At 46.0% G+C, this 15,736-nt stretch overlaps 1 protein-coding gene across 1 annotated transcript in view; it reads left to right on the forward strand.

The window, feature by feature from the left end:
- Positions 1–15,736, forward strand: part of LOC141106830 (uncharacterized) — a 125,065-nt gene that overhangs the window by 90,597 nt on the left and 18,732 nt on the right. The window contains exons 5-7 of the mRNA XM_073597759.1: positions 2,531–2,719; positions 2,846–4,005; positions 8,121–8,385. Coding sequence (XP_073453860.1) covers positions 2,531–2,719; positions 2,846–4,005; positions 8,121–8,385 — 1,614 coding nt within the window. The remainder of the gene's footprint in view (positions 1–2,530; positions 2,720–2,845; positions 4,006–8,120; positions 8,386–15,736) is intronic.

Consider the following 15,736-nt stretch of genomic DNA (forward strand, 5'->3'; position numbering starts at 1 on the left):
AAACACAGACCTGACCGGAGAGGTGAGGAGGATTCTAGGAGGTCACATGACATCACTCTTATCTCTATTAATAAAACACAGACCTGACCGGAGAGGTGAGGAGGATTCTGGGAGGTCACATGACATCACTCTTATCTCTATTAATAAAACAGACCTGACCGGAGAGGTGAGGAGGATTCTGGGAGGTCACATGACATCACTCTTATCTCTATTAATAAAACACAGACCTGACCGGAGAGGTGAGGAGGATTCTGGGAGGTCACATGACATCACTCTTATCTCTATTAATAAAACACAGACCTGACCGGAGAGGTGAGGAGGATTCTGGGAGGTCACATGACATCACTCTTATCTCTATTAATAAAACACAGACCTGACCGGAGAGGTGAGGGGGATTCTGGGAGGTCACATGACATCACTCTTATCTCTATTAATAAAACAGACCTGACCGGAGAGGTGAGGAGGATTCTGGGAGGTCACATGACATCACTCTTATCTCTATTAATAAAACAGACCTGACCGGAGAGGTGAGGAGGATTCTGGGAGGTCACATGACATCACTCCTATCTCTATTAATAAAACACAGACCTGACCGGAGAGGTGAGGAGGATTCTGGGATTCTAACATGATATTTCTATTGGTTCCCCAATACAGAGATTTCCTCTTGTGAAGTCAGGTGATCATATGACCATCACAATGCCTCCATGTGACTCCCTAAAACCTGAGAGACACAACATGGAGAAGATTCTAGAAGTCACCAAGAAGATGATGGAGCTGCTGACAGGAGAGGTGAGGAGGATTCTGGGAATTCTGGGACATTATCCAGTAACAGACAAGGGATGTGTCTGGATGGTGACTGTATCATTGTGTGTGTCAGGTTCCTATAAGGTGTCAGGATGTCACTGTCTATTTCTCCATGGAGGAGTGGGAGTATTTAGAAGGACACAAGGATCTCTACAAGGACGTCATGATGGACAATCAGCAGACTTTACGTTTTGTGAAGAATGTAACGAAGGAATTTCTCCAGAATGAGAAGATATTAAACCTCACCCTGGAGATCCTCAGCCTGATGACTGGAGAGGTGAGTGTAATGAAGGGGTTAAATCTGACTCCGCTGTACACTGGGAGGTATTCAGAGTCTTCTGATGTTCTTCTAATCAATAACGACATCCACACAAGTACTATGAATACATGAAGTGTACGTACTCAATGATATTTGGTTATAGCACAAGATGGCGGCATTGGTTATAGAAGAGAACGATTTTAGCTTTAGTCCAATCAGTGAGACCCATGATTACCAGCATGCCACGCCCATTGACCACTAAATCCATAGGTACCATTTCCTGGTGGGTCAGTGACATTACTAGTAAGACATTAGTGACTCTATTATAAGACTTTTCTAGAAGGAGCTATAAATCTGACCACATTGTAATCATATCATTGGGTGGAGATGTCTGTCCTTTGCTGAATCGGGAACATTGTGGCCAATCCCTAGAGAATAAATATAGAGCTGACCATAGAGGTGAGGGATTATGGGAGAGTGATATTTATCTTTCTATAACACAGAACTGTACAGTAGTCATGAAGAAATCTACTAAAGATGAGACAAGATCCTCTAGAATCCAGAATCCCATCACCATCCCACCACCTCCATCCCTGATCCTTAGAACACACAACATGGAGAAGATTCTAGAAGTCACCAAGAAGATGATGGAGCTGCTGACAGGAGAGGTGAGGAGGATTCTGGGAATTCTGGGACATTATCCAGTAACAGACAAGGGATGTGTCTGGATGGTGACTGTATCATTGTGTGTGTCAGGTTCCTATAAGGTGTCAGGATGTCACTGTCTATTTCTCCATGGAGGAGTGGGAGTATTTAGAAGGACACAAGGATCTCTACAAGGACGTCATGATGGACAATCAGCCGCCCCTCACATCACCGGGTAAGAGGAGACTTTATTGTAAAGGAGAGAGCAGTACGGAGGCTCCACCTAGATCCCCCATCATCTGATAAACACATAGAAACAATGTATTCAGTCAGTGTGTGTGTTTCCTACAGATGGATCCAGTAATGGGAACCCACCAGAGAGATGTCCCCGTCCTCTGTATTCCCGGGATTCCACACAGGAAGGTCACACCATCCCTCACCATCATCAGGTAGATGAGGAACAATTATTGGTAGTTATGATTTATACACAAGCATGTTGTTACAATGAATGTTTTATTATATCTTTCAGAATGAAAACCACAAGTATAATATTGTTGTAAAAGAAGAAGTTACAGAGGAGGATGAGGAGTATGGAGTGATGGAGGAGTTTTCAGAAGGACACAAGGATAAGATGGAGCCACCTAATACCAGGAACCCACCAGAGAGATGTCCCCGTCCTCTGTATTCCCGGGATCCCACACAGGAAGGTCACACCATCCCTCACCATCATCAGGTAGATGAGGAACAATCACTGATAGTATCATTAGGATCTGTACATTATCTGCATTGTTACAATTGATGTCATTTTTATTATATATTCAGAGTGGAAACCCGAGAGATCCTGAAGTTGATGTTAAAAAAGAGATAAAAGAGGAGGATGAGGAGTATGGAGTGATTGAGATGTTTTCAGAAGGACACAAGGATAAGATGGAGCCACCTAATACCAGGAACCCACCAGAGAGATGTCCCCGTCCTCTGTATTCCTGGAATTCCAGATGGGAAGATTATCAGGTTGGTGGAATGAAGCATGTAGAACATGAAAATGACTCGAGGAAATGATGTATGATATTTTTCTGTATGGTCTCACATCATTAACATTATATTTGAGTGATATTTCCTATCATTCTTTTGGTTTAGGGTGAAGATCTGTTCGATATAAAAGTTGAGGTTAAATCAGAAGAAGAAGAGACGTATGTGAGGGATGATCAGCAGTCTATGAAGGAGGATGGAATAATAAGGATAGTAATCGAGGACGACACTCCTACAGCGATCAGACATCCAGACTGTAAAGTAGAAGATGAGGACATCACACAGTATAGTCCAGGAGAAAACCCGACTACCTCAAATGTCCATCCGGCACCACACAGTGTAGATGGACCATCGTATTCCTCTTATCCTGAGGAACCTCAGACTGTGCGGGACGGTGCCGGACCATCGTATTCCTCTTATCCTGAGGAACCTCAGACTGTGAGGGACGGTGCCGGACCATCGTATTCCTCTTATCCTGAGGAACCTCAGACTGTGAGAGACGGTGCCGGACCATCGTATTCCTCTTATCCTGAGGAACCTCAGACTGTGAGGGACAGTGTTGTCCTTCCAACAGATAAGAGGTTTTCCTGTACTGAGTGCGGGAAATGTTTCAGTTTAAAGTACCGTCTTAATGAGCATGAAAGATCTCACACGGGTGAGAAGCCACATTCCTGCCCTGAGTGCGGGAAATCTTTTTCACGTAAGTCTAGCCTTAAAAAACATCAGGGATCGCACACGGGGGAGAAGTCGTATTCCTGCCCTGATTGCGGGAAAAGCTTTGTAGAAAAATCACAACTTGTCACGCATCAGAGCTCTCACACGGGGGAGAAGCCGTATTCCTGTCCTGAGTGCGGCAAACATTTTTCAGATAGGTCCCACCTTTACAGACACCAGAGATTGCACATGGGCGAGAAGCCGTACTCTTGTTCAGAGTGCGGGAAATGTTTTTCACGGAAGTTCAGTCTTAATACGCATCTGAGGTCCCACACGGGCGTGAGGCCGTACTCCTGCTCGGAGTGCGGAAAACAGTTTTCTGAGAAGTATGTTCTTTACACACATCAGAGACTGCACACGGGTGAGAAGCCGTATCAATGTAGTGAGTGCGGGAAATGCTTCGCGGACAAGTCCAGTCGTCACAGGCATCTGAGGTTGCACACGGGGGAGATGCCGTATTTATGTTCTGTGTGCGGGAAACGTTTTGCAGACAAGTCCAACCGTGACAGACATCAGAGATCTCACACGGGGGAGAAGCCACTTTCCTCTTCTGAGTGAGAGAATTGTCAGGAGACGTTTATATAAAGATGGGAAGTATGGAGCAGATAAATGAATAGACCTCCCAGCATGTTATTACCAGGCTGCAGCTAGGGGGAGCTCTAATGTTTAGAGTGTGACCACAGGAGAGTGATCCCATCTAGCCCCCATTAACCCTTTCACCGCCAGAGCTGTTTTTTGCATTATATTTGCAAATTTTGGGCCTGAAGATTAGATAAAACCCCCCAAACATATATTATCTGAAAGCAGAGGCCCTGCAGAATAAAATGGTGGTGATTGTTAAGGTGTTCCTCGTACACAAATTTCCCCCTTCATATCCGGGTTTATTTTCTCCTTTCCCCCCATTTTCTATGGTGTGATCTTTTCTACAATACTTTGTTATAATAATGTAACACGTTGTGTATTGTATTGTATGACTCCGCCTCCACATTCCAGGCAAGCCGTTTTCCCGACCAATCAAATTTCTACCTTATACGATTTCCTGATCTTATGACTGCAAATCTTGTTAAAAGAAAAAGTATAATAAAAAAATTGTAGTTTACAAACAAAAAAAGAAATGGTTTGTGTCGGTGGAATGATGACGAATATTGTTATCCAAAATATTGCTCATAGGAGACGCATTAGAAGCCTTCACAGGTCATCAGTTTGGAGGTCATGGTGAATATCGGGTGTGGGATTGTCCTCACTCAGGTGTGCCCAGGAATATGTAATGTGGAATACCATCAATAGTTTCATTTGTAGGTTCCTGCAACATGTGAGTTTTTGTTCATATGTATGTGGGGGCTCAAACATTTTGGGGGAGGGGTTTACGTTTTTGGGCTTAAGTTTAACTTTTTACATTTTTTTTTTCACCTAACTCTAATGCTTCCACATAAGAAACCAATAACCCCCTATGTGATAGGATATTGTAGTGACAGGTTCTCTATCTGTTAGGACAGATGTTTGCAGGTCTTCCTTCCCTCTCCGTGGTATCCTCTGCCATGCTGATTCCAGGCCTACAGGTGGCAAAGCGGAAGCTGGGAAACATGGCAAGGGGTGGTGACCAGTGGGAGAAGGACCCCCTTATATCAGTGATCAGAGTAGTGATCCCTTTACATTGGTGACCAATCGGAGAAGGACCTCCTTATGTAACAGTAAAAAAGTGAGGACAGTCCATATTGGCCCCATAAAGAATACGGAAGGACATCTGGTTACAAAGGATGGGGAGATGGCGAAGGTATTGAATTTATTCTTCTCCTCAGTCTTCACGAGGGAATCGGGGGGCTTCAGTAACCAAAACTGCAGTGTTTATCCTCAGGAAGCACCTGAGGATCACAGGAAGCACCATCACAGGAAGCACCTCCATGGTTAACAGAGGACGGAATTAAAATTAGACTTGAGAAACTTAACATTAATAAATCACCGGGACCAGATGGCTTGCACCCGAGGGTACTTAGGGAACTCAGTCAAGTGATTGCCAGACCGTTGTTCCTAATTTTTATTGACAATCTACTGACTGGAATGTTACCAGCTGATTGGAGAAAAACCAATGTACCAATAATTAAAGGGTCCAAAATACATCCCTGGGAATTACAGACCAGTTAGCCTAACATCGATAGTATGTAAACTCTTGGAGGGGCTGATAAGGGACTATATACAAGATTTTAGTAATAAGAACGGTATCATTAGCAGTAATCAGCATGGATTCATGAAGAATCGTTCTTGCCAAACCAATCTATTAACCTTCTATGAGGAGGTGAGTTGCCATGTAGATAAAGGAAGGCCCGTAGACGTGGTGTATCTGGATTTTGCAAAAGCATTTGACACAGTTCCCCATAAACGTTTACTGTACAAAATAAGGTGCGTTGGCATGGACCATAGGGTGAGTACATGGATTGAAAACTGGCTACAAGGGCGTGTTCAGAGGGTGGTGATAAATGGGGAGTACTCAGAATGGTCAGGGGTGGGTAGTGGGGTTCCCCAGGGTTCTGTGCTGGGACCAATCCTGTTTAATTTGTTCATAAACGATCTGGAGGATGGGATAAACAGTTCAATCTCTGTATTTGCAGACAATACTAAGCTAAGCAGGGCAATAACTTCTCCGCAGGATGTGGAAACCTTGCAAAAAGATCTGAACAAATTAATGGGGGAGGGGCGACTACATGGCAAATGAGGTTCAATGTAGAAAAATGTAAAATAATGCATTTGGGTGGCAAAAATATGAATGCAATCTATAGACTGGGGGGAGAACCTCTGGGGGGATCTAGGATGGAAAAGGACCTGGGGGTCCTAGTAGATGATAGGCTCAGCAATGACATGCAATGCCAAGCTGCTGCTAACAAAGCAAACAGAATATTGGCATTAAAAAGGGGATCAACTCCAGAGATAAAACGATAATTCTCCCGCTCTACAAGACTCTGGTCCGGCCGCACCTGGAGTATGCTGTCCAGTTCTGGGCACCAGTCCTCAGGAAGGATGTACTGGAAATGGAGCGAGTACAAAGAAGGGCAACAAAGCTAATAAAGGGTCTGGAGGATCTTAGTTATGAGGAAAGGTTGCGAGCTCTGAACTTATTCTCTCTGGAGAAGAGACGCTTGAGAGGGGATATGATTTCAATGTATAAATACCGGACTGGTGACCCCACAATAGGGAGAAAACTTTTTCGCAGAAGAGAGTTTAATAAGACTCGTGGCCACTCATTACAATTAGAAGAAAAGAGGTTTAACCTTAAACTACGTAGAGGGTTCTTTACTGTAAGAGCGGCAAGGATGTGGAATTCCCTTCCACAGGCGGTGGTCTCAGCGGGGAGCATCGATAGTTTCAAAAAACTATTAGATAAGCACCTGAATGACCGCAACATACAGGGATATACAATGTAATACTGACATATAATCACACACATAGGTTGGACTTGGTGGACTTGTGTCTTTTTTCAACCTCACCTACTATGTAACTATGTCACTGTAGTGGTCCCTTACATTGGTGACCAATGGCAGAAGGACCCCCTTATATCAGTGGTCAGTGTAGTGGTCCCTTACATTGGTGACCAATGGGAGAAGGACCCCCTTATATCAGTGGTCAGTGTAGTGGTCCTTTACAATGGTGACCAGTGGGAGAAGGATCCCCTTATATGGTGGTGGAGGACCCGAGGGCCTCTGTCAGCATAGGCACCAAACCTGGGAACCAGCATTCTGGAGAGACAGAGACTGATCAAACCCAGAGTCCCAAAATGTTATTTTATTATGAGGAAATAAGAATGTGATGTGCTGGTGGTGTCACTATCGGGGTCATATTCATGGTCAGTGTCCCCTGCAGGAGGAAATCATGGAGTGCAGAGTCACAGAGAGGTGTCCTTCTATGCCCAGAGGGTCTGTGCTTCCTACCTGGATCTGACTAAGACGCATATAGAATGTGACATCCGGGTGAACCATTTTCATGTCCAGGCACTGCTGCACTCAGGTAGTATGGTGACCCTTGTCCATACCAAGGTGGCTGGGAGAGTTGGCCCCATACACAAGTGCTATGCTTCCATGGGGACACTAGGGAATACCAACTGGTGACGGTGACAATAACTTCCACTTGTGGCACAGTTACATAAGAATTTTGGGGGGGGGGGGTGCCAAACTTGATCCACAATATCATAGTAGGTCTGGACTGTCCTCTCTTTGTATAACTGTGTGAGCTGGACATTGTGAGATTTTGGTTCCGCTTGAAGGTTGGGGCAGTATGACTTTAGAGAATGCTGATGATGTGGCATCTGTGGTAGACAGGCCAAGGAAACCACTGAGGGGAGAGTCTCTTCCTATGCAGCTCATGGTTAGCCTGTAATGGGGAGGTTTCCTCTACATCCTTCCTATGTCCAAGAAGGATGAGGGGGATCACAACTGGACAGTTCCTCCATATCCGGAGGAACTGCTGAAGTGAGACTGCCTACCAATCTGAGTCAGATGAACTATACCAGAGATTTAGACAGAGGGGCTGATCCCACAAAAGTACCAGAAATGCACACAGAAGGGCCTCCTCAACAAAACAAGGAGATCTTTTTGTTCCCAAACAGACAAATGACCTGCTATGGGGCCCAATGGGAGGAGGCTAGGTCAATTTTGGACAAACATTGGTAAATCTTGACAAGATCTCATGACCTCTCCAGTGACGTTGGCCCACGACCATTGTTAGTCTCTAGGAGAGCCAAGAATCTCAAAGACAACTTGGTACATTCAGAGTTTACACGTACTCCGTCCAACAGCTGGCTGAAGAACAAGCCCTGCCCGAAGGGCATGTTCCCATGGGGCCATTGCCACATCTGCCGATATGTTGAACGCACGGATAAGTTCACCGATGCTGATGATAATAAAGTCTATCAGATCCAACAATTTACTAACAGTAGTACTGAAAAGGTCTTGTATATTCTGCAATGTCCAGGCCAAAAACTATATGTTGGTAAGACGAGACGACAGTTACGCATCGGTGAACATCTATGTAGTATTAGGAATATTCAAAAAAAGCAAGGATAAGGATAACCCAAAAAGGGGGCCCATTGCACAACATTTCGAAAAGTTCCATAATTCCTCTGTTGATGGATTAAGAGTAAAGGGCTTCTTTTGCTCTATCTTTACCAAATCGCAGAGGCGGCTAGGAAACAGTCCTTCTGCGGAAGGAAAAGGAATGGATCTTCCGATTAAGGACTATGATCCCAAACGGGTTAAATACTGAATCATGCTGACTGTGATATGTAGTAGAAATATACCAACTGTTCCATCCTGGCTGCAGCAACTTGACTTCAACGACACCACAGCCTCACTCTCTGGCTTCACATCCAATCCTGGCATGTCCCTCCCAGAGCTTCCCACTGTGCTCTTCACTCACCGACGCCGGAATGGATCCCTCCTGAATGACTTTCCCGGCAGTGCTCCCCGCTGTCTTCCTCCTGCGGACACCTCTCAATGACCGCGTAGAGAGAGAGGCTCCATCCCAGCTCCCGAGCTCCAGACTCGAGGTCACCCCCCCTGAAAGGGGGTTCCCTCAAGGGCCACGACAGTCTAATGCCCCGTACACACGGGCGGAAATTTAGTCGGAAAAATCTTGGATGGTTTTTCCGACGGAATTCCGCTCAAGCTTGGCTTGCATACACGCGGTTACACAAAAGTTTTCTGAAGTTTCGACCGTCAAGAACGCGGTGACGTACAACACTACGACGAGCCGAGAAAATGAAGTTCAATGCTTCCGAGCATGCGTCGAATTGTTTCCGAGCATGTTTTTTTTGCGCGTCGGAATTGCATACAGACTAACGAAATTTCCGTAAATAAGGTTGAGGTTGAACCAGCACTCAATCTTTTGCTGGCAGATATTCAGACAGAAAAAGTTGGATGGAGCATACATTCGGTCGGAATATCTGACCGAAAGCTCCCATCACACTTTACTTGACGGAAATTCCGCTCGAGTGTATGGGGCATAACACTCCATCACTCAGTTCTTCCACCCGAAAACTCCTCCCCTCAGCAGGCTGACCATGATGGGCACAGTGGCAGCGTTTAATGGGCACAGTGGCAGCGTTTGATGGCACAGTGGCGGCAATTGATGATTTTCTGACATGTTTATATATTTGATTTTTGTATCTGTGGCAAGGTCTCCGGCCTCCTTCGGTCCAATGGGAACCTCCAGGGCCAGAGATAGCCGACATCCTTCTGTATATGGTGGGTTGTGAGGCATGGTGGGTGCAAGGTAGTTAAAGTCATTGGGCGCCAGACACTTCTTGAATGCAAAAGAGATTTTTATTTCTTTTAATAGAACATTGGGAGAGAGGGTTAGGGCCAGGACTACCCTTAGGTAGTTGAAATATTAACTGGCAGACTCTGAGACTTCAAAAGGAGGAGAGCCGTGCAGGGAAAGGCATCCAGCAAGTCGCCACATCTGCACGTGCAGGAATGCTATCTCCTATGGCAATAGTCTTTAACAGTTCCTAACACAAAGTGTAACAGTTCCTTCACTTCCACTACAATCACTTCTTGTAGTTCTTCAGCCCACTATGCTCCCGATCGCTCACTAGACTAGATGATTCACTGCCACTGAATCCCTTGAGCTCCTCCAATCTTCACGGTGGTATCTTCCTCAAGCGTCACCCCCGCCTCTCTGCTGGGTTCCTAGCTTGGCACTCCAGATACTTCTCAAGCTTCACCCCACTGGCCTGCTCGGTCCCTGGCTTGACACACAAGGTTGCTCTGCATGCGTCACCTCCGCTGGCTGGGTCCCTGGCTTGATATCCACTAAAAATTCCAGATTCTTCACCCTCCCCAAGTTGGTGAGAATATTGCTCCGGTACTTTCTTCAGTTACTCACTGTGGTCCCTGGTAATAAGGTGGATGGCCCCTTAGTGGCGACAGCTCCCCCTCTACCTCCAACCACGACAGGTTCTCCGGCCAGCAGAACCGCCACTTCTGGTTGAACTGCAAACCGCAATCCCAACGCTGAGCTTGTCACTTGCTTTTGAATAGGCCCTCAGACAGCCGCCAGATCTGCCCGGGATAGACCCAATCTCTGGCCTAGCAGCCTGGGAATACAACACAAGTCCACCCAGACAGCCGTCCAGGTGGCACAGAACACTGATCACCTGAATCAACCGAGTATATAGGTTCTTCCAGCAGGCCAAAGGATTCAAGAAAACCCCTGCCCATTGGCTGAGATACCCCATATAGCCATAATCTGACCTTGCATTGCCCCTCTCGTATCTAGTACCACCAAGTACCCAGCCATCTAGTGGTAGAAGAGAAAAGTGCAACAAGGCCAAACTTAGGGAGAAATCAATTGATCTCTAACAATTAGCCAAGATGACTATTCCTGGCAAGTACATTTTTGAGGAGCAACCCTGCCTAAACTCCAGGGAGCTACTTATCAATAAAATGTTGTACTTACTCCGCAGTGTGTGTTCCATTTGAAGCCCCTCATCAAACCTCCTTGGTTTAATTTTTTTCTGTATGCATCCTCCAGTCCAGAACATCCTGACATGGAAGTGTCTTGATGTGCATTTGGCAACACCCAAATAAGGGACCCCAGCTTAAAAAAATGCCAGAGAATAAGTCAAGGTGGTTAATGGGATATCACGAGTGCCTGAGGCCACAAGAAGGCTTCTTTGTGTTCAGTAGTGATCTGCCAAATCATGCCACCAAAGTCCGAGGTGAAGTGGTAGACCAGTTCCTAGTCCTCCTGCCTTGTTAAAGTATGGTACTCAACCTGGCTCACAATGACAGTTTGGGAGGTCACCTGGGGGCCGAGAAAACAGGCACGGATAACAGGCAGGTTTGGGAGTCACTGCTGAAGTAAAAAGTTATTGTGGTTCATATCCCACTTGTCAACCACTTGCTAACTAACTGTGTCACATTTTAGGAACTCTATGGTGCCTCTGCCTATTATCAATGTGCCATAAATCGGCCTGGGGACACCAATATATCCTGGGGGTACTTGATTTATGCAACAAGTTATCCAGAAGAGGTCCCACTGAGGGCCACCTCAAAAGGAATTGCTAGATAGTTATTTAACATGTCCTCAAGAACTGGGTTCCCTAAAGAAATCTTGATGGACCAAGGCACCTTGATGATGAAGGACCTGTGAAAGTTGTTCCAGAATAAACAATTGCATGTCAATCATGCACAGATGGATGGGTGTTCAAGAGGCTTAATAAAACCTTTAACATCTATGCTCCAGAGCACATGTGTCAAACACAAGGCCCGCCGGGCCATTTCATGTGGCCCTTGCACCTCTCCTGCAGGTGCATCACCCCCCTCATCTCTACACCCACCTTGTCTCAGCAATCGGCAGCAGAGAGGAGGACAGAACGCCTCCTACAGATCCTGTGCCTCTCTGTGCAGCCACAGCACCCCGTAGTCTCCGCCTCCCGTCTCAGCATGCAGCTGACTGCAGCCCTCCTCTGGTCCTCCTTTCTGCTTCCCAGCTCTTCCCCTGGTTTCTTCCCGGCAGCAGCACAAGGTAAGGGTGGTGCACTGTGATGTAAGGGAGGGTGGGGGACTCTACTTTGGATGGTAGGGTAGATCTTGACAACTAATGTAAGGGGGATGGTGTGCTCTGGACGTCTAATCTTACAGATACAACCGGCCCTTTGGCAACCATATTGCTTATACGGCCCATAATGAAGGATAATGGAGTTTGACACCCCTGCTCCAGAGGGTTGTACAAATAGATTGAAGAGATTGAGACTGCTCACTCCCCATACTGATGTTTGCCATCAGAGAGGTACCTCAAGTATCTACCAGGTTTTACCCATTTGAGTTGGTATGTGGGTTGCTTGACCTGGTTAAAGAAATCTAGGAAAGCTAATCCTCTCCACATAAGACAATGATGGAGCATATCACCCAAATGAGGGGAAAAAAATCGCTAGGGTGATGCCTCTGGTAAAGAAGCATTTAGAGAGGGCCCGAGAATGACAGAGAAGAGTGTACAAATGGTCCTCCAAGCTCCTACAGTTCCAAGTTGTGGACTGGGTGGCTGTGCTTATACCAACCGTGGGCAGTAAGTTCTTAACCAAGTGGCAGGGGCCTTGCGATGTGGTGGAAAAGGTTGGTCATGTAAATGATAATGTACACCAACCATGGGAAGTGGAAGCCTTACCAAATCTACCACATTAATCTTTTAAAACCATTGAAGGATTGGGAGCAGGTAGCTGCCCCAGCTTAGGTGAACTCAGAGCCCCCTCTAGGGGTGGACTAGGGAGATTTTTTCAGGACTTATGTGATCATGGAGCCCTAATGTGAAGGTCTGAGTAAAACCCTATGAAATCCCCAAGGCACACAGAAAAGCTGAATCAGAGTGGATGAACAAGCCCGATTGTGTTGGCCCAAAAGGACTTTCTCAGGAGGAAGTTGATGCCTCCTGAGAAAAATTACGCAATAGTGGAGTGAGAATACCTGACTATAAAATGTGCTTTAGATTTTCTCCATGACAGGAAGTTCTGTTTGGCGTTGGACAATGCCCCACTGGCCTGAATGAGACAGAACAAACAAATGAATGCTAGGGTAACCAGGTGGTTCTTGGCCTGTTGTAGGCCTGTGTTCTGTGGTGGAACACAGGCATGGATAACAACATCAGAATGCCGATACCCTCTATAGGGCACACTGCAGAGTGTCCCACATTGCTTCGGGCACCTCCGTTTTGAGGCAGAAAGAGGAGAATATGTGCAGGATTCCAGAGATGGGTCCTGGAAGGGAGATATGTAGGGTTGTGGTCCCTTTAAGGGAGACAACAATTGATAGTTGGACTATTTAGCAATTCTCACCCATGCATGTTGAGGGGTTCTGGGGTGATCCAGTAAAGGGGAAAAAAATGGCTTGTAGTTTTCCCAGGATTGTTAAAACTTCATATGGGTCCTGGAATTCAGAGGCTTGGAGATCAGCTTGCTAGTGATCCAAGCTCCCACAAATATTACAGACCTCCTTATATCAGTGGTCAGTGTAGTGGTCCCTTACATTGGTGACCAATGGGAGAAGGACCCCCTTATATCAGTGGTCAGTGTAGTGGTCCCTTACATTGGTGACCAATGGGAGAAGGACCCCCTTATATCAGTGGTCAGTGTAGTGGTCCCTTACATTGGTAACCAATGGGAGAAGAAACCCCCTTAAATCAGTGGTCAGTGGGAGAAGGACATTCTTACATTGTCATCAGTGAGAAGACTGCCCTCTTACAGATCATTGATGTCAGTTGTTACTGAGAGACAGAAATTGTTCATTGCTCAAGGAACCTCTAGAGACCTTTGGGGGAACCCTGGCTGAGAAAGGCTGGACTAGGCAGTAATATATTTCTCTCCCCCTTGGTGGGAGTGGAGATGACCCCATCTATAAGGATATACAGTACATACACACACAGCACAAGGCCGTGTTCACACTACGAGACGTTTCTCGGGACTGGAGTTCCTCTGAGCTCCACAAGGTGGTGATCTCACTTCTACCCAGACAGGAAGTCTCTACAGAAGACAGGAAGTGATGTCAGCTACAGACAGGAAGTCTCTATTTAAGACAAGAAGTTCTGGGTGAGAAGTGAGTCGGGAGGAAGTAGAGAGGAGACATTGTTGAAAGTGGCAGCAGAGGAGGTAATAAGATCTTATTTTCTATTTACACCCAGTAACCCCCCGTCATGCCAGCAGGGGGCCAGAGATCGGAGCCTTGGCAATTCTGGCAATTATCCTTATTAGCCGGCAACTCCAACCAAAAGTCAGCAAGTTCCTCTTCCTGGACATCATGATGACCCGACATTGTCCTCACATCACTGCCTCAGAGCAAACAAGTCACAGGAAGGATCGTATTTATCATTCCTTGTCTGCAGATCTAAAACTAATCAAATCCAGTCCAGAAACCAAACAAACCCAACAGAGAAAAAGGAGTTTATGATCCGGCAGTCCAAGAGGGTTCTGAGTTCATGAAATGTATCCAACACTAAACAGTCCAAACTAAATGTGGGGGGTAGTAGTTCCTAATGGTACAGCAACCCTCCTATTCCCCCTCCACATCCTATTATTGTGTGACCAACACCATCCAAATAATTCTTACTTTCATTTCCCCAAATTATCCGTCTACAAGGAGACCTGTATAGATCAAATGACGCCACCAATGAGGATGGAGGAGGACCGGAGTCACATGACTGAGAAGATACTAAACCTCACCCTGGAGATCATCTACCTGCTGACCGGAGAGGTGAGGAGGATTCTGGGAGGTCACATGACATCACTCTTATCTCTATTAATAAAACACAGACCTGACCGGAGAGGTGAGGAGGATTCTGGGAGGTCACATGACATCACTCTTATCTCTATTAATAAAACACAGACCTGACCGGAGAGGTGAGGAGGATTCTGGGATTCTAACATGATATTCCTATTGGTTCTCCAATACAGAGATTTCCTCTTGTGAAGTCAGGTGATCATATGACCATCACAGTGCCTCCATGTGACTCCCTAAAACCTGAGAGACACAACATGGAGAAGATTCTAGAAGTCACCAAGAAGATGATGGAGCTGCTGACAGGAGAGGTGAGGAGGATTCTGGGAATTCTGGGACATTATCCAGTAACAGACAAGGAATGTGTCTGGATGGTGACTGTATCATTGTGTGTGTCAGGTTCCTATAAGGTGTCAGGATGTCACTGTCTATTTCTCCATGGAGGAGTGGGAGTATTTAGAAGGACACAAGGATCTCTACAAGGACGTCATGATGGACAATCAGCCGCCCCTCACATCACCGGGTAAGAGGAGACTTTATTGTAAAGGAGAGAGCAGTACGGAGGCTCCACCTAGATCCCCCATCATCTGATAAACACATAGAAACAATGTATTCAGTCAGTGTGTGTGTTTCCTACAGATGGATCCAGTAATGGGAACCCACCAGAGAGATGTCCCCATCCTCTGTATTCCCGGGATTCCACACAGGAAGATCACACCATCCCTCATCATCATCAGGTAGATTATTGACCATGATTGGTAGTTGTGATTTATAGACAAGGTTGTTTGTTAAAATAATTTCTTATTGTATGTTCAGAGTGGAAACCTCGGGGATAATAATATTGTTGTTAAAGAAGAGTATAAAGAGGAGGATGAGGAGTATGGAGTGATGAAGAAGTTTTCAGAAGGACACAAGGATATGATGGAGCCACCAAATACCAGGAACCCACCAGAGAGATGTCCCCGTCCTCTGTATTCCCGGGATTCCACACAGGAAGGTCACACCATCCCTCACCATCATCAGGTAGGTG

This window comes from Aquarana catesbeiana, linkage group LG08, assembly GCF_042186555.1.
Source record: "Aquarana catesbeiana isolate 2022-GZ linkage group LG08, ASM4218655v1, whole genome shotgun sequence".
NCBI lineage: Eukaryota > Metazoa > Chordata > Amphibia > Anura > Ranidae > Aquarana > Aquarana catesbeiana.